This window comes from Molossus molossus, unplaced genomic scaffold, assembly GCF_014108415.1.
Source record: "Molossus molossus isolate mMolMol1 unplaced genomic scaffold, mMolMol1.p scaffold_m16_p_9, whole genome shotgun sequence".
Taxonomy (NCBI): Eukaryota; Metazoa; Chordata; class Mammalia; order Chiroptera; family Molossidae; genus Molossus; species Molossus molossus.
Genome location: NW_023425403.1, coordinates 98,056,229 through 98,078,036, shown reverse-complemented (window position 1 = coordinate 98,078,036; position 21,808 = coordinate 98,056,229). Strand labels below are relative to the sequence as shown.

The 21,808-nt window shown below is 46.0% G+C and overlaps 1 protein-coding gene across 1 annotated transcript; it reads left to right on the top strand.

Moving 5' to 3' along the window:
• Positions 1 to 205: 205 nt before the first annotated feature.
• SLC25A15 (solute carrier family 25 member 15) lies at positions 206 to 19,931 on the top strand. Its single transcript, XM_036250022.1, has 7 exons — positions 206 to 258; positions 2,752 to 2,876; positions 9,904 to 10,162; positions 14,103 to 14,240; positions 16,679 to 16,848; positions 17,857 to 18,015; positions 19,364 to 19,931. The coding sequence occupies exons 2-7, from the start codon at positions 2,822 to 2,824 to the stop codon at positions 19,486 to 19,488; spliced, it is 906 nt and encodes a 301-aa protein (XP_036105915.1). The 5' UTR covers positions 206 to 258; positions 2,752 to 2,821; the 3' UTR covers positions 19,489 to 19,931.
• The last annotated feature ends 1,877 nt before the right edge of the window (positions 19,932 to 21,808 follow it).

Sequence of the window (21,808 nt, the reverse complement as noted above, 5' to 3'; positions counted from 1 at the left end):
GCCCGTGCCGGCTGAGCGCGCCGCCGCACCGCGCCCACTTCCGCTTCCCGGCCCGGCCAGCCCGCCGGGCCGCAGGGGCACCCCGGGGCCCGCCCGGCCGGCCGCCTCGGGGCCCTGGCGCGCGGGGCGGGGCGGCGCGGGGCGGGGCGGAGGGCCGGCCTGCCGCCCACGTGGGGGTAAAGCGGCCGCCCCGCCGCGCAGGGAGAGGCGATTGCAGGCGGCCGGAGGCCGAGCAGGACGCGGCCCATTGGCGCGGCGGTGAGCGCAGCCCTGGCCTGGCGCTCGCGGGCTGCAGGGAGCCGGCGGGGAGCGGGGAGCGGGGAGCGGGCGGGCCTCCGCGACTGGGTGGCCTGACCTTCCCGGGCAGCCGGGGAGGTGGCCATCGCGCAGCACACGTGCCCAGGGACCCGCGTGTTGCCCCTCGTCCGCGTGCTGCGCCCGAGCTCGGCGGAGACTCGGGCAGCGGCCCCCTTCCCGCAGTGTCACCTGCAGGAAGGCACGCTCTGTGCCCCAGCTCCGGGGCGGGCCGAGGCGCTCATGAATGGGAGACTCTTGCAGGTTGCTAGGCAGAGTTAGCGAGCGTTTGGAGGCAGAGAAAGTTGGAACTCGTCTCCTTAAGGTGCCCTTCGTGCAGACAAGGATCCCGAGGCCCCGGGAGGGGGGGGGGGGAGTGCCTTGTTGGCTGCCTAGTAGCAAGGCTGGGAGCCCTTGTGCCCCCGCTCCAGTAACTGCTGGAGGGGGGCCTCCTGCTGGGCCAGGTTTAGCCTGAAGCTGGAACCTTCCCCTAGCGTGCGGCCTCATAGGAATCTCTCAGAGAAATTAATTTTCTTAGGGAACGATTAAGATGTATGGTCAGCGCTGTTGTCTGTCCTGTGTTAGACCCTGGTGTCGTTTTAAGGGGGAGGCGGATAAAAGGACGCTGAAAGGGTTCAGTTTTTATATGGCAGGTGGTCCTGAAGGCTTATGAATCCGTTTTAACTCACGCTGGTCAGTCTTGCTTCCCGCAAGCCCCGTGTCCCCGTCAAACCAAACTGCACATAATTTGAATCAGTTGCCCACACTTTCTGACCTAATGTGTTAGTTTTCATCACTGTTTACTATCCTAATAATTCTACAAGTAATTTGTGGGATTTGACGAGTTTAATAAGGGCTTACCTAAAGAGGTTAGATTCACAGTGATAACATCGTACAATCCACCGCGCCTTTCTTTCCTTCTAAGAAAGAAATGTCCATTTTAAAAGGAAAGAAGGCCCTGAAAAGCCACATTGGATGTGCCCTGTTTGTGTGACTCCTCCTTGATGCACATCCACAGTTCATCATCTTCTGGCCTCAATTTTCCCTGGAAAAGGGGGAGATTAGATTAGGACCTTGATATTAGGACCTTGGTAACTGGTACTGCCTCATCAGGCCGATCAATAACATTAAATTGTCTTGAGCTTCTAACTTCGTTACTATAAGTACTGTGATTTTGTTGTTGCTGCTTTTAAATGTTTCTGTAAAGAAAGTTAGATTCTTGGTGTCTGGTCATCAGCAACCTTCTTCAAGTGGTTAAAAAACGTTTGGTGGCTAAAATTATTTTCTGACATTTAGGAGATGGTATTTATCAACAATGCAGCCCACCCACCCCTCCTGAAAGGTCACCTGGTCTTCAGTGTAGTGAGGAATAAAAACTGATCCTGTAGTTAACAGATAAGTCACTTACATAGTTTGAAAACCATACAGAATTGGTTATTTTAATATTGTACGTTAATGATCCATGTTCCTTTTTGTAGTCTATATTAAGTTTATACCTCAGCTATAGTTGATTTTTGTCTGAAGTTAGGTAGGCTCTGGTTTGTACACTGCATCAAGACTTCCAGCAGAGAGGCTTAGTTGTTTGAATATTTAACAGGTGTCCCAAGTGGTTCATATCAAGCAAATTTGGGACACACTGGGGCAGGAATTGCTTCTCAAAATGTTATTGGTAGTCAGGACTGGCAGCATTTGTGGTCTCACCTGAGGCCTATCAATCAGTGCATTTCAACAAAGTCCCCAGGTGATTTCTGTGTATATATGGTTAAGCTCTGGTGGGGACTGTGATGACTATAAGATGTTTGATGCTGCGTTTTTGTAGTTGTTCTAAGAACTCCTGATGCATGGTCACAATGCCTTATCACATCTGTCCCATGTGGCTATTTGTGATTGCCTTTGTATTATAACGATAATACTTGTATTATTTTCCTTGCATAGATGGGGCCCCCAGCTTTAGGGGCCCAAGGGGCCATCCTGCTGGTAGCAGAGCAGGCAGGCAGGCATGTGTCACTGGCAGAGCTCCTAACCCGTCTTATACCAGACCAGCTATTTTGTGACTTTCTCTAAGGGACCCAGCACAGCCTGCTGTCTGAATTTAGAACTGAGCCTCGTGGAGTGATGGTTCAACTTAGGCCTCTGAAGAACTAGTTTGATGTGGCTTAGGATGTCAGTGACCAACTCACGTATTTGGCATTTGTTTCAGGGTGGTTGAATTGAAGTACACTTCACCAGTGCTTGTAGCATTGATACTCAAGGAAGGTTTTTGATCTGTGAGCTTTATGTTAGGAGGTGGAGGGTGGGTAAAAAGGGAGGCCAGTCACTAAGTGGCACTGACCTCTTGAGCCTGCTTCCTTTGGAGCAAAATAGAGCTGATTTCCCAGCTCCCAGAAGTTCAGGTCCAGTAACCAGGTGGCAGGCCTGCAGAGGCTTTTCTGATGGTGAACTCTTGCCTCCACCCAGGGATATGAACAACCCATCATAAGCTTCACAGAGTTGCCTTCCACAGAGCCCAGCAGAGGAGTGGGTAAAGATGAAGTCCAATCCTGCCATTCAAGCTGCCATCGACCTCACAGCAGGGGCCGCAGGTAATCCCAAAGAAAACTCCATCCTCTCTTCCTAAAGTACTTTCTACAAGTGAGATCAAGGGAAAGCGTGGTAAAAATATTACCTTTGTCACCCCAAAATCAATATGCTTTAACTCAGAATGAATCCATTTAATGGAAGTGTAATATTGAGTTCTGAATGTAGAGTAGTTCCCGTTATTATTAAAACTGTTTAAGTCAGGGTGCAGGGTGGGAAGTGCCCAGTTTACAGATGGAAAACATTGCACCTCAAAGTTGAAGTCCCATGTCCTTTGTCACACAGGTGGGATGTGCAGGTTACTTGGGATTCCACTCCAAGCCTGGCAGTCTCCAAAGCCCCTGTAGTGTAAAAATAACACGGAGCCATCTTTCCAGGGAATCCCAGTTACTGTCCTTACTACTGCGAGAGGAAGAAAGGACACCTTTTATAAATGTCTTTGGTAAATGAGACTGACATTCACTGTATCTTAAAGCCCTGAAAGGTAACATGAGGCCCTAAGATTTGCTGGGGAATGGTTGGCTGGGCCTAGGCCTGAGCCCCAGCGCAGACTGTGGCCTCATGGGGCACAGGTAAGTACTCCTGGGCACAGCTGGTAACACACAGGCCACTCTTTAGAGAGATCACCTTTGCTAAGCCTGACGCAAAGGACAGAATGGGAAGTGGGTGGCTGCTAGTTTGTTCTCCAGATTCCTGTGTTATGTTAGGGCTAGGGGAGCACTTTAGTGCTCAGACTTTCCAGATGAAAACGAGTTTACTTGAGCCTCTCACACTGATTCGTATAATGGGTTGTAGTTCCCTAGAATGGAGAGGCCAGAGGGGTGGGTTGCCCACTATGCTTTTATCCGGTGGGGCTTTGTGGCTCAACAGATCAAGTGCATTCAGATGGCCACCTATTCTCATCCTGTCATTTCCTTCATTGTAAAAAAGAAATTACAGTTCAGAGAAGGACAAAGTATTTTCCCATGAACCAAAGGTCAGCCAACGTAAGCTAATGAGGAAGGCTAGAGACACTGATAAGAAGTGCAGGCCAAGGGCACCGGTTCCCAGGTGAGAGACCACAGGGAGTGCGGCACCCTGAGAGCAGTGGAAACTAAGGGCTCCTGGGTTCTGCCCCAGGGGCTTTCTGCTTGCTGTGGAATCCAGCTGCAACCTCTCAGACCTTGTGTTCCCCCCCTCGTCCATCCATGCACATCTGGACAGCTACAGGAAACAGTGGAACCATCTGGTCTCTGCAACAGGTGGATATTTAACCATGTGAGAGACTCAACTTTTGTAATTAAATGTCCTTCAGTCTATCAAAGATATCACATTTGTTGTGATAGAATTGAAAAGCTTATCTTTTCCACAGAAGGCATTTGTATGCCACATTTATAATTTACAGTGAATTTTATTTTATTTTTAAGCAATTTTCTTTTGTCTTTACAGATGTCTCTCCCTTTCCCCCATTGACACCCTTCACCCCATTCCTGTTCCCCCCTTCCCTTCATTATACTGTTGTCTGTGTCCATTGGTTGTGCATATATGCATATAAGTTCTTTGGTTTATCTCTTCCCACCCTCCCACCTCCCTTCCCTCTGAGGTTTGTCAATCTGTTCCCTACTTCCATGTCTCTGGATCTGTTTTGTTTGTCAGCTTACTTTGTTCATTATATTCCACATATAAGTGAGATCATATGATATTTGTCTTTCTCTGTTTGGCTTGTTTTGCTTAGCATAATACTTTCCAGGTCCCTCCATGTTGTCTCAAAGAGTAAGAGATCTTTCTTTCTTACAGCTGCATAGTATTCCATTGTGTATATGTACCACAGCTTTTTTTATCTACTCATCTTACAGTGAATTTTATTTTTTAATCCTCACCTGAGGATATTTTTTCACTGATTTTCAGGTAGAATGGGAGGGATGGAGGACGGAGGGGAGAGAGACAGGAAGAGAGGTGGGGGGGGAGGCATCAATGTGAGAGAGACATAGATGTGATAGAGCCACATTGATTGGTTGCCTCCCCCATGACCCCAACCAGGGCCGGGGATCGTACTGCAATTGAGATATATGCCCTTGACTAGAATCAAAGCCACGATTCTTTGGTTCATGGGCCGACACTCTAACTCCTGAGCCAAACCAGCCAGGGCCTTACAGTGAATTTGAAAGTTATAAATTGCAACCATATTGTTAGGAGTCTGGAGTGTAAGACATTTGCTGGTGACTGCCTTTCTACAATAGTATGAATATATAGGGGCTCTTACACATGCTAGCATTTACTTTTCCTGAAAACTGTGGGTAGGTGTTTCTTCCTATCCTGTAAACACAGAGTCACCCTTTTCTGATATAGAACTGCCTTGAGTCTTCTGACTTCCAAGAAAAACAGGCTTCTCTGCAGGGGGTCTGTTCTCAACCTGGCTCAGGACTTGTGGGCACTGAGCAGGGGAGGTTCCTGTCAGTGACCTAAGAACTCCCTCTATAATGGAAAGCAAAGGGGAAGCACTTGGAGGGTCTCAGTCTTCAAATGATGGTGTTAGAAGGGCCTTTAGAGACCATTGGCTCTATGCTCATTATGTACATAGAAAGGAGGCCTAGATGGGTTTGTTCAAACTTTCACAGCTTGATGGTGTACAGATGAGGCTAAGACCTTGGCTGCTTGATTCCTTGTCTAGTTCTGCGGTCCTCTTTGTTTTAATTCTACATCACGGGCCAATAGCACTCCTGGAGGTGGGGTTAGTTTGGGGCCTTTACTGCCCCAGCTGTCTGCATGGGAAAACTACTAAGCTTTGGGATTTTTCTCCTAGCCAGAAACAGAGGGCCCTGAGTGTTTTGTGCACACAGCCCACCTGTGGAAGTGATTAGTATGTAAGAGCAGAGCCACTTCTGGTCCGAGGCGATGTGGGTATAACATACACGTATTCTTCTGTATATCTCTTTTTTTTCAAAGTAAACCTCTCCACAAGCAGATTTTCAGTCCAGCTCACCTAATGGGAAGCTTGCAGGAGAGGTTCCAGGAGAGGGTCAGGAGCCCCAGCAGCTACAATGGGGGAAGGAACTGAAGAAGATAGGTAACTGGATAATTATAGAAATGAGGCAGAAGATCTCAAAAGTATACTCTCACTACGGGGAAACCTGTGGTAGCACCCAAGTAGCTTAAGAACTATAAAATGACATAATTCTTCTCTGGCTGTGCTTTGTGGTATGCCTTGCTTAACTAGCATAGTCAGGGATATGGCATTTTAGATCATTGAAGTTCCTCTCAAATGCCAATATTAAAACAAACCAAAAGCCTTTTTTTATTGGAATACTTTGAAAATGATACACTGGTCTGCATTGTTAAACTGAACATGTATTGACCACCTCCAGAGGGGTTTGAGGTTCTCACCTCTTTGTGGGTACACCGAGTAATTCTGGTTGAAGGTCTGCTTGTCACCTCTGCCCTGCCTGTGAGCTGTCCTTCACCATGACACTGTCCATGCCCGATAGATTTCCTCAGCACCTTGTCATTTGCTGACTCAACTACATCAAGGACTGAAAATCCACAGCAGCAACCTTGGTAAAGAAAGCATCAAGTATGACAGTTTGAGTGCCTCTCTTGCAGAATGAAATATGGGGCCCGCTGTGACACCTGTGAGAGTGCAGAGGCTATTTCCATGTGTTCAAGGAGAATGAGATGATCAGAGGTCTGAGCTCTAAGCAAGTGGAGAAATATTTAATTCCTATAAATTATTCATAGCTTCATTGAGTTGGGCGGTATCTGAGGACCTACTGGTCCTGGTGGTTGGTGCTCATGCTCAGAATAGTTGTCACCCACTTGAGGGGCATGACAGTGTCATTTGTGTGTGGCAAATTACCTGTGGAATCAGCTTACCTCAATGGATGAAAGGAGACAATTATAGCTAGCATTTAAAATTCATTAGCCTCCTACCTTCTTCCTGTTGGAAATGTAACTGTTACAGACATGCAACAAGTGCATATTATATTAATCTGTGATGTCTGAACCATTCAGGATAATTGTCTTAAACTATGGGAAGCTTCCAGTTAAACTATTAATGCTCTAAATTAAATGCTTTATTCAGTTTATCTGCATCTAAGTTATCTAAATTACGTGCCAAGCTTAAAAATTCTGACATTCACCTCTTCTTTTGGAATAATTAAATTACATTGATGTAATTAGATCTGACTTTATTCTGACCCACCAGTACATAGGAGAGAATAACTCTAATAATAACGCTGCTTGTTTGTTGGTTTTTTTATTTTTATTTTTCAATCCTCATCCAAGGACATTTTTTTTCCATTTATCTTCAGATAGAGTGGGAGGGAGAGAGAGAAAGAGAGAGAAACATCAATGTGAGAGGGACACATGGACTGGTTGCCTCCCATAAAACCCCGACCAGGGTTGGGGACAAACCGCAACTGAGGTACGTGCTCTTGACCAGAATTGAACCCGCCACTCATTGGTCCAAGGGCCAACACTCTAACCACTGAACCAAACCAGCCAGGGCTGTTTGTTAGTTTTTTATTGAATTTTCAGAGAGAGAGAGAGAGAGAGGAAGGGAGAGAGAGATAGAAATGTCGATGTGAGAGAGATACATCGAGGGCTGCCTGCTGCATGTCCCCTACTGGGGATGGAGCCCACAACCCAGGCACGTGCCCTGACTGGGAATCAAATGGGGACCTCTCAGTCCATGGGATAACGGTCAATCGGCTGAACCACATCAGCCAGGCAGTAGTTTTATTAAATTGTATTCCACTAATTCGGAATTGGGGATACTTAGGTAAGACAAGGCAGAAATTATTACTCTCCTAAAAGAAACAAACAGTAGTGGTAGGATCACGAAAACCATACTTATGATCGCTTAAAAGAAGAGATCAAACACTTTTCAGACTCTTTGGAAATGTCAATTTTCCAGTAATATTGGGAGTTATTCTTTTTTTTTTCTTAAATATGTTTATATTGATTATTAGAGAGGAGAGGAGAGGGAGAGCAATAGAAACATCGATGAGAGCCCTGGCCAGTTTGGCTCAGTGGTTTGTGTGTTGGCCTGCAGACCAGAGAGACCCAGGTTTGGTTCCCACTAAGGAGACGTACCTCAGCCGCAGTTTGTCCCCGGCCCTGGTTGGGGTCATGTGGGTGGCAACCAGTTGATGTGTCTCTTTCACATCGATGTTTCTCTCGCTCTCTCTTCCCCCCTCTCTCCCTCCCGCTCTGTCTGAAATGCAAAAATGTCCTCGGGTGAGGATTAAAAAGAAAAGAAACATTGATGAGAGAGACACATCAATTGGCTGCCCCCCCACCCACACCCACAATGGGGATCAAGCCTGCAACCTGGGCGTGTGCCCCAACTGGGAAAAAAAACTGGCGATCTCTTGGTCCATGGGTCAGTGCTTACCCACTGAGCCACACCAGCTGGGTTTGAAAGTTATTCTTAGCAGCCTCTTCCCCATCTCTGTTTTCTACAACTGAGTTGGAGTAGCTATGTATAATGTCAAGTTATGAAATTGTATTTCTTACATTTTTAAAAAATGTATTGGGGTGATATTGGTTTATAACATTATATAGGTTTCAGGTATACGATTCCACAATACATCATCTGTATATTGCATTGTGTGTTCACCACCCACAGTCTAGTCCCTCCGTCACCATATATTTGAGCCCCTTTACATTCTTTGTCCTCCTCCCACCCCCTTTGCCGCTGGTAAACCTTCATACTGTTGTCTGTGAGTTTGTTTCTTCAATACTTTATGCAGTCCTTCTCCTCAGTTTGATTAGGCTTTAATAACCTCATCCAGTGGTTATGTTTCCTGACACAGGCAGGGAACATCTGAGATACAGGGGCCTTGCAGGCCCAAGGGAAGGTGGAAATAGCCAGTGGCAGTTCCCAAGATGCCGACCTAGCCCAGGTCTGGGGATATAATTGGGTCATTTTAGCTCTGTCTTTTCCTTACATTCAGAATTTTTCTTGAATTAATCTAATACAATTTAGATTTGCTGTATTTAATACTCTTACAGTATAAATGCAAATAAATATATGATTTTTGCTAAGCAAAAGTATGTTTCAGTTCATTCACTATCTGAATACAAACCATTTATTGATAGAGTCCAAATAGAGGCTTTTCTATAGGGTCAAATATTTAACTCTTCAGGGATTAATTAACCACCGTTTTCTTTATCTGTTGCCTATTCCTTTGATAGTCACCAGCACTACTAGGCCTTAGGCAAAGAGAAGTGATTAACTCTTCCCAGACTTCCTCCCCTTCACTTTATATGGCTATTTGCATAGCGCGCGTGTGCTCGCTCGCGCTCTCTCTCTCTCTCTCTCTCTCACACACTCACACACACACACACACACACACACAGCAACTTTTTTAATCCTCATACAAGAATATTTTTAAAAATTGATTTTAGAGAGAAAGGAAGAGAGAGAGAGAGAAACATCTGTCAGTTGCCTCTGCACGTGCCCTGACTAGGGATTGAACCCGCAACCCAGGTATGTGCCCTGACTGGGAATTGAACCTGCAACCCTTCAGTGCACAGGACGATCCTTGAATCAACTGAGCCACACTGGTCGGGGTGCAACTGCTATTTATTAACCACTTGTCATGTAGCAGTCATTATGCTAAGTCTTCTCATCCACTGTTATATCCGATCCTTACACTAACCCTACTAGGAACTGAGGCTGGGAAGTTACATCACTTGTCTCACTTGTCCAGATCTCACAGCAGAGCCAGGCTTCCAGCCAAGATCCCTCTGACCCCATTGTCAATGGTGCTAAACACATGCCACACCTTTGTATCAGTGGCTTTTGACTGTGAGCACACATCAGTCCCTCTACCATGTGAGCTCCTTCAGGGCTGGAGCTGGGTGCCAGGCACATATGTTGTTTTAGAAGGTTTCAGGCGGGGGGGGGGGGGGGGGGGGGGGGGGGTCAAAATGAGCTGAAGCAGAGGTGAGTGCTGGGGTAGGCTGCCTGCCCTTCATTTCCATGGGTGATCGAGGCTGCACTCTAAAACAGCATAGACACGTTACAGAAGCCTTCTGTTCTGCTTGCAGGGGGCACAGCGTGTGTGCTGACCGGGCAGCCCTTTGACACGATGAAAGTGAAGATGCAGACATTCCCTGACCTGTACAGGGGCCTCACCGATTGCTGCCTGAAGACGTACTCCCAGGTGGGCTTCCGGGGTTTCTACAAGGGGACCAGCCCAGCGCTCATCGCCAACATTGCAGAGAACTCTGTCCTCTTCATGTGCTACGGCTTCTGCCAGCAGGTGGTGCGGAAGGTGATGGGATTGGACAAGCAGGCAAAGCTGAGGTGATTGAGGACACTGATAACTTTTTTGATCTGTAAAAAAACAACACTGTTGTACAGTCAAGATTATTATGATACTTTACAGAGAAGAATGTTTTCTTTTTAAAAATAACTACTTTCTTTCTGATTAAAAAAAACATTGTGATTGTCTTGGAATGCACATTTGCATTGCACAAAAGGAGAACTGCTGACCCACTGTGGAGGAGCCACCCTGGGCACTGACATTCTTCAGGAGAATGTTTTTTAGATGCTGATGGTGGGGCTACTTCTCTTGTGGTCAGAGGTGCTAGACAAAAGCCCTGGATGCAACTTTGTGACCCAAGCTTTAAGTTCTACTTCATCAGCAAAATGGAGAGTCATGGAAGAGGTTGCCTGAACCAGATAGGTTTGAGGAGAGACTTGGAATTTTAGGAAGGATCAGAAGCATCTGAGAAAATACAGGTGAAGCTTCTTTGGCCAAGTCTGCCCCAAACATCAGACTTTGGTTCATGTCCTGTCATTTTTGGGTATTTATTATGCAGAGACTAAAAAGAATTTAGAAACCTCTGTGATGTTTAGCCATACCTCCTTTGAATGCTGATGTATTTGAAATAACTTAAAACTATTATATCAGCCTCATGGTTGCAAAGGGCAGGCATATTGGTTGTTTTGGTAGAATTTTAAATCCAATTGCAACTAAGGTACTACATGACCAAAGTTAGGTTCCTTTTGTACAGAAATGTTCTCTTGAAGGTGCCTAGAGGTCTAAACATGTTTCCTTTTATACGCAGGAATTCTCTCCTGATGGACGGAACCTGTTTTTTAAAAGCTTGGGCTGAATGAGCTCACTCAGGGAGACTGTCAATGAAGGGCTGAGCACTGATCCTAGGACCCTCTAGTGCAGAGGGTTCAGGAAAAAAAGAGAAAGAAATAAGGGGACAAACTAGGAGAATGAGATTTCCTAGTGAGACTGACAGGAAGCACCTGTTGTGACTGCAGCCCTCACCCCCGCCCCCCAACTCGAGGGAGAGACTAGACTAAGGAGACCCAGAGTGTAGGCCTTCAGCATCCTTAGAGAAGGACCCAGGGGAGGAGATGGGGAGCAGTGAGCAATCCCATGGGAATCTGGAGGAGTCCTGCAGGAAAGAAACCATCCTGTTTCCCTTGGCCTAAACTAGCACTCTATTGTTTGTTGAACTGAGGGTCTTCTTTTTCATCGTGCAGAACAGAGTCTGCTTGTCACCTGCCAAGGAAATGCTGCCTTAAGAGTTGACAGAACTCTGATGTGTAAGTTGTGTTTTAGCCCTCACCATGGTCCTGTGACATGAGCAAAGCAGATGTCATGTTTCACAGAAGAGGAAATGAAGTGCAGATACTGACATGCTCAAGGTCACTGGGTAATGACTGAGAGAGCAGGGCCTGTCTTCTGAGTCCCTATCCAACATTCTGTCCATAAGACCACAGTTGAGGCTCTGGAGTACTTTGGAGGGGTCAGATCTAGACAGAAGTTTAATAAACAGAGCAGTGAAAGGAAAGAACTTCTTGGGAGGACCAGTTGTGAATTTCTGCAATAATATTGTAAATATTTGTCTGTTCTTGGTTTGAACACTGCCCGAGTGGTGTTCTCTTTTGACCTTTGGCTGAACAGGGTCTTACATGGCAGGAATGTTCAGGTGCATATTTGTTGAACAGATGACAAACAGTCGGTTCTTACAAAATCCCATCCTATGCCTGTTGCCATTTCTATCCCAACTCTAAACCCTTGTACTTTAGGCACAACCTGGGGCCCGTGGATCTCATTTAGTGCGCTGGTAGATGAAGTATGTATTAGAAAGCCAAAATCCACTGCAGATCTGATCTGGCCTTGTTGCGCTGTAACAACGTGTGAGGTATTTGTTCAGGTGTCTGAAACATTACTGCGTCTTAGATTGAATGGCAGCTCCATTCATTGACACCGCCTTTGTCCCAGCAAACTTGCAAACTGGTTAATGACTCTGACTGTTGACTGTCAGCAGGTTGACAGAGTCCCCTAGGAAGGTCAAGTACACACCTGCAGGCTGGTTGAAAGTAGAAACCATTTGAAGTTTTGGTTCCAACAACCCAGCAAAGCAGGTGGAAGGAATGGAGAGAGTGGCGGGCAGTTTCTTCACTCTGGAGAGCTGAGTGTCAGCCTAACTGTGTGTCTACTCTCCTCTGGGAATGCTCTGATGTCCCGTTCTCTAAAACTAGAAGGAAGTCCATCCTGTGAGCAGAGTCTTCCTCCTGAGAGAAAGCCACTCCGAGCCAACCTTCTGACACCTGACCCCGCCACCCAGCCATTGTGGCTGATGCCAGGCTACCAGGGGGTAGGGTATCAGGGCCAGAATTGGAGGTGGCCCTTGATTTGATGCTGATGTTTGACATCAGTTTATGTAACTGTTAGTTTATTGTAACTTTAGGATAACTGAATGTGGTAGGTTTGTTAAGCTTTTGCTCACAGTTTGGAGAAAAATTGTAAGGGACTCTTTGTAGCTGGGGCAGTCAGCTGAGGCCATTACTCCCTAGGGGCTTTGGGAAATCTGTGAGTGGTGCTGCTCATCCAGCGACAGCAGGATGCTGGCATTGAACGGGGAGTGTAGGGAGCCAGCTGTCCTGCAGTGAGCAGCTCAGTCCATCCAGCCCAGCGAAGGTTGTTCCACCCCCTGTGCCAGTGGGGCGCCCATGATGGAACTGTCCCTGGGCGCAGAAAGGTCATCTCTTCTCACCCCCAGGAACTCTCAGAGAAGCCTTCCTGACAGTTTATTTCTGAGACTTGCCCCATACTCTTGAATTCTTGGAGTTTCATAGTCCTGCTGGTGGCTGCTGGTGGTACTAAATGAACATGAGGTGAGGAGGTGAACACTTCTGGGTTTGTGTTTACATGCATTTGTTCCTCCTTTTTCATTTCTAGTTCAACCAAGTCCCTTGCAACCACTGAGCTTGCTGACTTACACTGGCTTCGCCCTCTCCTGCGTGTCCCCAGTGCTGCTGAAGTCGGGAGGTTATCAATTGAACTGGGAGATCTTTTTAGAATGAGCAACTTTTGGGTTAAAATTTTATCTTGGATTTGCATCTGTGGCAGTTATATTATATGTTTCCTCCAGGTTGGATTTTGGGCTTTTAAGGATGACCTCAGAACCTAGTTTTATTTAAAGCATATGAGCAAATACACTGAAGTATTAACAGTGCATTTTAGGGTGGTGGGACTATGGGTAATTTGTTTCCTCCACTCCATGTTTTGTTTTGTATGTCCCTGTGTGTCTTAGTTCTGGGTGCTGTAATTAGATACCATTGACTTGCTCGCTTAAATAACAAACATTTGTTTCTCATGGTTCTGGAGGCTGGAAAGGCTAAAATCAAGGTGCTGGCTGATTCAGTGTCTAGTGCGGGCCCTCTTCCTGGCTGGCAGAGGGATACCTTCTTGTTGTGTTCCACATGGTAGGGAGAGAGCACAGGCTAGCTCTCTGATTTCTTCCTATAAGGGTACTAGTCCCACCACAAGGACGCCACCCTTATGGTCTCATCTAAATCCAGTTACCTCCCAAAGGAACCACTTCAAGTACCATCACATTGTTGTTCAGACTTCAACATAAGAATTTAGGGATAGGAGACACAAACATTCTGTCCACAATGTGTGACCAATAGAAAGAGCGTGGATTTTATAGTCAGGCAGACCTGGCTTTGAATCCTAGCATTGCCACTTGGGAGCTGTGTGACTTGAGGCATGTTCGTTTCCCTGTATGGAAATTGGTGTATTGCTATCAACTAAACAAGGTTGTGGAACCCCTTGGATGGAACAGCGTGTGCAGATCCCCAGGGGGCCACTCAGGAACTGCTTCTCTCCTTTCATGCTTGCTCTCCACCACCGGAGTGTTTCAGCATGGGGAGTGCTGAGTGAGTGAAGACTGCGACAGGTAATCGGCCTCCTGTGCTTGTGTCCTTCCAGTGATCTGCAGAACGCGGCTGCCGGCTCCTTTGCCTCTGCATTTGCTGCGCTGGTGCTCTGCCCCACTGAGCTTGTGAAGTGCCGGCTACAGACCATGTACGAAATGGAGACATCAGGAAAGATAGCCAAAAGCCAGAAGTAAGCACCCCCGGTGCAAGCAATAGATCTCTGTTGCCTCAGTGTAGTGAGTGTTTCATAACTTCATATTGTACTAAAATTAACTAATAGATAGAAAAACAGATTTATCTACTCCAACATACAGTGTTTCTAGAACACATTCCCCTATCAGTCAGAGGATAATTTCTGAGTGGACTGTCTGTGATGGTTGGACCCACCACCCCATCTGACAGATTTAACACCCCAGAAATGGAAAAGCCAGGAGTTATACTCCTCTGGGCCTGTTGCGTGTGTTAGGCACGGTCCCCAACCATGTTGGGAGGCACTTAGCAGGCAGCTTTGGTGCTGAGAGCCAAGCCTTCACAAGTGCTAATTTGGATTCAGAGATGGATATTTGATGCCCATTCCCATAATTCACATGGGTGTTCAGGCTGATCAGTCCAGATCCTAGTGGTAAGGTCCTTAGCCCTCACTCCTAATCCTTCAGGTTTACCTATAAAGGACCCACATACTGAAAACCCATGGAAACCCATAGCTCTCTTCGTTGATCAAATGATCACTTTCCAACTCCGTTTTGAAAATGGATCTAGTTAACTTGTGAGTAATCATATACAATAGGATTTATTTGAATCGAAAAGTAATGGAAACCTTGCACAGAAGTAAATGTCAGGTGACTGTATATTAGGCATGGCAGTGTCCACAGGGGTATGTGATCGTTTAGGGGTGATTTGGATTGCAAGCAGGTTGTGTTGATCTGGATTACGTTGTCATATTTGCATTACAGAATGAGAGCCCTGTTGCTGGAAGGACCTAGCTAATGTGTAATGCCTGAGAAGCCTTCTGAAGTCCTCAGAGGGAGATAATCATTAAAAGCAGGTGGCCTTTACCCCCTCAGGCCTTAATCCTGTACTGGTCCAAGCCAGGTACCTGATGAGAATGAAGTGAGAAGCTAGGAGAGGACTTGGTTTTTGGTGTCATGCTGTTGTTCTGAGGGACAAAGGCTGCCATGGCGCACACCTCAGGAAGAGGGCCCTGATGGAGAGTGCCCTGCGCACACCTCAGGAAGAGGGCCCCGATGGAGAGTGCCCTGCGCACACCTCAGGAAGAGGGCCCTGATGGAGAGTGCCCTATGCACACCTCAGGAAGAGGGGCCTGATGGAGAGTGCCCTGCGCACACCATCAGGAAGAGGGCCCCGATGGAGAGTGCCCTGCGCACACCTCAGGAAGAGGGGCCTGATGGAGAGTGCCCTGCGCACACCATCAGGAAGAGGGCCCCGATGGAGAGTGCCCTGCGCACACCTCAGGAAGAGGGCCCCGATGGAGAGTGCCCTGCGCACACCTCAGGAAGAGGGGCCTGATGGAGAGTGCCCTGCGCACACCTCAGGAAGAGGGCCCTGATGGAGAGTGCCCGGTGCAACCTCAGGAAGAGGGCCCCGATGGAGAGTGCCCTGCGCACACCATCAGGAAGAGGGCCCCGATGGAGAGTGCCCTGCGCACACCATCAGGAAGAGGGCCCTGATGGAGAGTGCCCTGTGCACACGTCTGGAAGAGGGCCCTGATGGAGAGTGCCATGTGCACACCTCAGGAAGAGGGCCCTGATGGAGAGTGCCCTGTGCACACCTCAGGAAGAGGGCCCTGATGGACAGTGCCCTGTGCACACCTCAGGAAGAGGGCCCTGATGGAGAGTGCCCTGTACACACCTCAGGAAGAGGGCCCTGATGGAGAGTGCCCTGTACACACCTCAGGAAGAGGGCCCTGATGGAGAGTGCCCTGTGCACACCTCAGGACGAGGGCCCTGATGGAGAGTGCCCTGTGCACACCTCAGGACGAGGGCCCTGATAGAAAGTGCCTTGCATTCTGGCTACTGTGGACTCTGATCAGCTTAGAATAAAATTTCTTACATATCTGTCTAAGAACTAAATTCTTGGTGTTACCTAGAGGAACTGTAGCTCACTTCATATAATTTCTTTCGCCTTGTCTTCAAGTAACATTTACTCTCTCTCTCATTTTTCTGTATTAACACAAAACAAAGCAACTTCTAAAACACCCTAACAAATTTCCTCAAAACACAGATCCAAAGAAACATTGAAGGTCTAGGAATCGAGGGAGATAAGGGCAAGTAGAATACATTTATTCTTGCCCAATTTTGATACTCCTTATTGTAACTTCACTTACTCCCTGTTGAATAAATGGGCATTAGCTCTTTTACATTGTTGATAATATGACTTCTAGAAAGGTATTTCTTTACCACAGAATAGTTTAGGTGATAAAACTTGTCATAATATAGTTGCACTATGCTTTTCTAGATATTTCCTTCCCATAGAAGTGTTTTATTCTCAGAATTCTGGTTCCTCTATTTATAAAATCAGCTGTTGCCTTCCTAGAGCTGAATCAGGTGTGTTGATTGGGTGCTACTGCCCTGGAATGTGTTTAACACTCTCCCCTCTGCCTCCTCCCAGTACAGTTTGGTCTGTAGTGAAGAGCATCCTTAGAAAGGACGGCCCATTGGGCTTCTACCACGGACTCTCAAGCACTTTACTTCGAGAAGTACCAGGCTATTTCTTCTTTTTCGGTGGCTATGAACAGAGTCGATCGTTTTTTGCGTCAGGGAGATCAAAAGATGAACTAGGTAAATGTGTTCGCATTGGGTTTGACGGGGTCTGCTTTCCAAGGGGTGGTTGCTGCGGATTCCCTGCACTCTGCGCCCCATTGTGGGGGCCCCTGGGCACTGGGGTTTCTGGATGCTGGGAAGCAAGGAGGCCCTGGCAATTGCAGGCACCTTCCTCTGGATGGCTCTGGCCACTGTTGGCACCTTTCTCTCCACTTGGTAATTTCCTCAGGACTGGTGGAATCAATGCATCCCGAACTTCTGTCCTGTAATAACATTTGTTAATTTGTTCTGGCTCCAATTTAGGGTGAGAAAATACAGAAATTCCCTTCCCTCTGGGAAATCAGCACTAAGTGGAAATCACCTGTAAATCATCATGCAGTAAAATTAAAACTTGGTAATACATCTTGATACTGTTTTGAGAGCAATGAAATTATAGTTCTTTTTAGCTTATTCTGTTTAGCTGCTTGACACAACATATCAATGTTTGGCTCACATGAGTGGGATTACTTTTTTCTTAAGTACCTGCCTGCAGAGTTTTGAACCTATTCTGTGGTTAGTTAAGCTCTCAGTCTTAACTGTTCTATTTAATAAGACAGCTTTGTTTTTTCATGGTAAAGGAAGAATCAGGGCTGTTGGGCTTTGTAATATTGCAATACTTCAGAATGAAAAGGTTGAAAAAAGACCTGTGCTTCAGTGGTCTCTAGTCTCATTCCTCCCAGCAGGGCATTGCTGTGCTGCTGGGGGCCAGCTGGTTCTGTGCGGACCAGCCCTCTAGAGGAGGGGTCAGGAGGGCACAGTGCCACAGTGACCAGCCCAGATTAGACCCTCACAGGCCTCTCCATCCTGCAAGATGAGGGTAGGCCCAGACTATGACAGGGAACCTGTGCTCCCGCAGTGCCTCAGAGAATGACACCCACAGCATTAGCGGTTTTATTTGCACCTACCTGCAGCCACTACTTTGACCTCCAGAAATGTCACATCAACTGTTCTAGAGACAAAATACTGTTTGTTATTTTCCTTCTGTAGGCCCTGTCCCTTTGATGTTAAGTGGTGGAGTTGGTGGAATTTGCCTCTGGCTTGCTGTTTACCCAGTGGATTGTATCAAGTCTAGAATTCAAGTTCTTTCCATGTCTGGAAAACAGGCAGGATTTATTGGAACCTGTATAAGTGTTGTGAAAAATGAAGGTGAGTCTATTAATTGCACAGCCGGGGTACGTATATACGTATACGGTGATTGTTGCGCCGTATCACATGTATAATTGCTCTCTGCCCCTGTCAGGTACCCCTTGTCTAGCACTGTATATTATCCCATGTTTGTGGATTTGTTTCCAACGTCCTTTCTTTAGCTTACTTTCATTCTCAAGAATGTTTGATGTTCTGATTCCTAACCCCCAGGCTAGGTACCTGACAGGAATTTTTAAAATATGGACTTTGTTTAGGGGGACAGATGTTTTGAAGTTAGCACCACTTGTTTTATGTCATATAGATATTTTCAGATGACCTAAGAGAACCACTAAGGGATTTAAAAGAACGTGTAACATGCTTAACCTTTAGACTTCTGGAATTAGAAATGCACTAAGCAACTTCTGAAAGTGATTTTCTATCAATTTATATTTTTGTAGAAGGGTGAAGATTTTCTACTTAATGTTTGTATAAAGCCAATTTTATACTACTAGTGAGTGAAGACCCGTCCTTCCAGCATCCTTTATATAACTTAAAGCTTGAGACGAGAGCTCCTCTCTCATGATTTTAAAAGAGAGCACCATAACAGTATGCAGAAATTGTTCAATTTTTATATTGAACAAGTAGAATACAGACATCTTATATTTTACTAATAGTAACCCTTTTTTAAATTTACATAGTAGTTTATAGTTTTACAAAGTACTTATACCTCCCTTAATCTTCATAACCACCCCGGGCAATGCTAAAATTAGAAATGGGTTTCTGACTTCAATGCTCTTTCCAATGGCTCTGTGCCTCGCGGTCCTCGCCTCCAGGGGAACTGCAGCCTGTGGCTCTGTGGTTGCCTTCTGTCAGCCCTCAGTTCTGCCAGATCCATCTACTGGGAGTGAGCCAGGCATGAGATTGGAGTATGTTACCTGAGCATCAACCAGCTTTGTTGGGAGACCTGACATTGTCTGGTTTCCTGCAGTCTGTTTAGTTCCAGTAGTCCAGGGAAACCTGGAAATAAGTCCTTTCATTGTGTGTTTTTTTAAAAAAGATATGTTTTTATTGATTCTTTAGAGAGAGGGCAAGGGAGAGAGAGATAGAAACATTGGTTGACTGCCTCCTGCCAACCCCACTGTGGGGACCAAACCCACAACCTGGACATGTGCCCTGACCAGGAATTGAACTGGTGACCTCTTGGGGCATGGGATGACACTCAGCCCACTGAGCCACAGTGGCCAGGCATGTGTTGGTTTTTAGTGCTATTGTATGGATTTGTAAGTGTAAAAATATCTATGTAATGTGGCTTTATGGGGTATCTCTAAGGAAAGAACTCTCAGTCTTTAATCACCCTTTTGTCTTATAGGAATAATGGCCTTATATTCTGGACTGAAACCTACTATGATCCGAGCGTTCCCTGCCAATGGGGCACTATTTTTGGCCTATGAATACAGCAGGAAGTTGATGATGAGCCAATTTGAAGCAGACTGATGTGTTCTAGTGAACCTGGATCCAAGTACACGTGTTTGAGGACTATAGGCCATCTCAGGGTTTTATGGAGTACAAGACCAATGTAGAATTATTTTGATTTCAGAGCATTTTGTTGTCTTCCATTTTTCTACCCTAAATCTTAAACTTTATGGAAGAACCTCAATTTTACGTCATTTAATTTCTGCCCATAATTGTATTGCAGTAGAAAAGTTGCTGCTCTTGTTTTTGGTAGGATATACAGGGTGAGTCTCTGGCCCTCTGTGCCTAATCTGAAAAGTTAAACATAATTATATCAGGGATTTTGCATAAACTTGTACATGTACATGCAGTTCGGATGGTTGTGTGTTGTGAAGCACAATTTGTTCCGTGTTTAATCTCAGATCACACCAGAGAAACCCAGAGGTAACCATATTTCATGAAGATGGTTATGATTACTTAACCCATTCTAGATGTAAGGTCTCTCTTAAAATCTGCTTAACACATGCACTATACCAAGTGGTTAAAGGTTTTAAAAAGATTTCCTGTGGTGCTTGAAAACCAAACTATCCGTCTAGATTTTAGAGGAGAATAGACTGGCATACTGATGTGGCTTCCATGTTTCTGATTTAAGTTTCAGAGTAGGCATCCTGGATTTTCCCAAGATGCTCTACTGTTAAAATTGTGCCATTCATTTTTTTTTTGTTGGGATCATATACTCTTTAACCTATTGGGTGTGGCCTTTGGGAAACTGTGTGGCCTTCACTGTGCCAACTTCCATTCCTCTCTCCCAAAGAGCCTCAGCTGGACTTTCGGTTGAGGAAGGGTCTGAGGGGATGGGCTGTGCTGCTATCTTTGTGAAGACCCTGTGGCGACAACAGCACTTAGCGTCTGCCATTGGGTCCTGGCCTGGGTAGGACTCTGGAGTATTCTGTTGGACCACTTTGGACCGCTCACTCATTGCCTCCACTGTCTGCAGATCCATCCCGGGAGTAGAATGCCAAAGCCGAGAGAAGCCCTTGTTCCCTGTCTGGTGTCTGACAGTGCTCCTGGCTGGAGTCCTCTGCTCAGAACTAGCAAAACGTGGTGCTTGCCCTCCACGCGAGTAATGTCAGGCTGACCCATTCTCAGGTTTTTCTTGGTCCATAACTCCCTCATCCCGCCTTTACAGTGTGGGAGCCTCTTATACAGCAAAGAAACAAGAAATTTTTATTAAGATATGCTGTATGTATACACTAGCAACAACACTCATTCACCTGATTCCCACACGGGCAGCTGTTCTTTGGCCACCTGAGCAGTACTTCATCTGAACAGGCTAGAAATGAAGCAAAAGAGGAAATGGGACTGTCTTCCAGCAGGAAGTGAACGGCTTCGGAGCCCTGGGCGCCCCTGCCTGGTGCCGGCATCTCAGCCCTGCTGGCGGTAGACCTCTGTCTTCCTTTCAGGGTTTGAGTGTCTTCAGTCCAAATAGTCTGAGGCCAGTACGAGTGAGTGGGAGGAAGGAATGGAAAGTCAGAGGAATTTATTTTTCATTCTATTTAATTCATGGTCCAGTATTTGGGTATAATTTGTACCATTTCAGGTATGTACTCCAGACAAAAATATGGTAACTTGAAATACTGTGTTTAGAGAAATTCTGGTGTTCTGTATCATTAAATAGTTTGCCTGATATTTGAGTAAATGAGGAGTTCTTTATGTACACTGCAGATCTGAAACTTGGCTCATTAGAATTACTGTCTCCCTCCATCAGGCTGTGGATGTGATGTGTCTGATTTGGTAGGATGCCATTCTTTTTCCTTAAATAGTTCAACTTCTTGCTGTTAAGTTTTGGATAATACCATTCCAGGTTATTAAATTCTGTTTGAGAAAATCATTATCAGAAAAGAAAAGAAAAGAACCAGTATCATTCTGATATATTCTGATGTAAGTTTCTCATGTTCAAAGAATTGTTCATATTGGGTTCTAAGAAAGCAACCCCCTGGAGACCCTAAGCAAGTTCTCTTTCTAGGAGAGGAAGCAGAAGAGTGTGGCAACCCATTGCCAGAGTTCTGATGGATCTTGGACAGTTAGGGAAGAGAAACCCCAACTGTATCTCCTTATTTCAAAAAGCAAGATTCTTAAAAATTGGGGCTTGGCAGTATTGAAAAAGATAGATTTTATTCCTTACTGAGTCAGCTAAGCATTTTTTTCCCCGATTAGGCCTGCCACCTGACCTGCACTCTGAATTATTGTGGCATTAATTTTAAAGGAAACAGTACAACGTGTTCTGCCACAACACATTTCTGTAACACCAATGAACAGGGAATCATGCAGTCATTTTTGGAAAGAACTGGAGAGGGTGTCC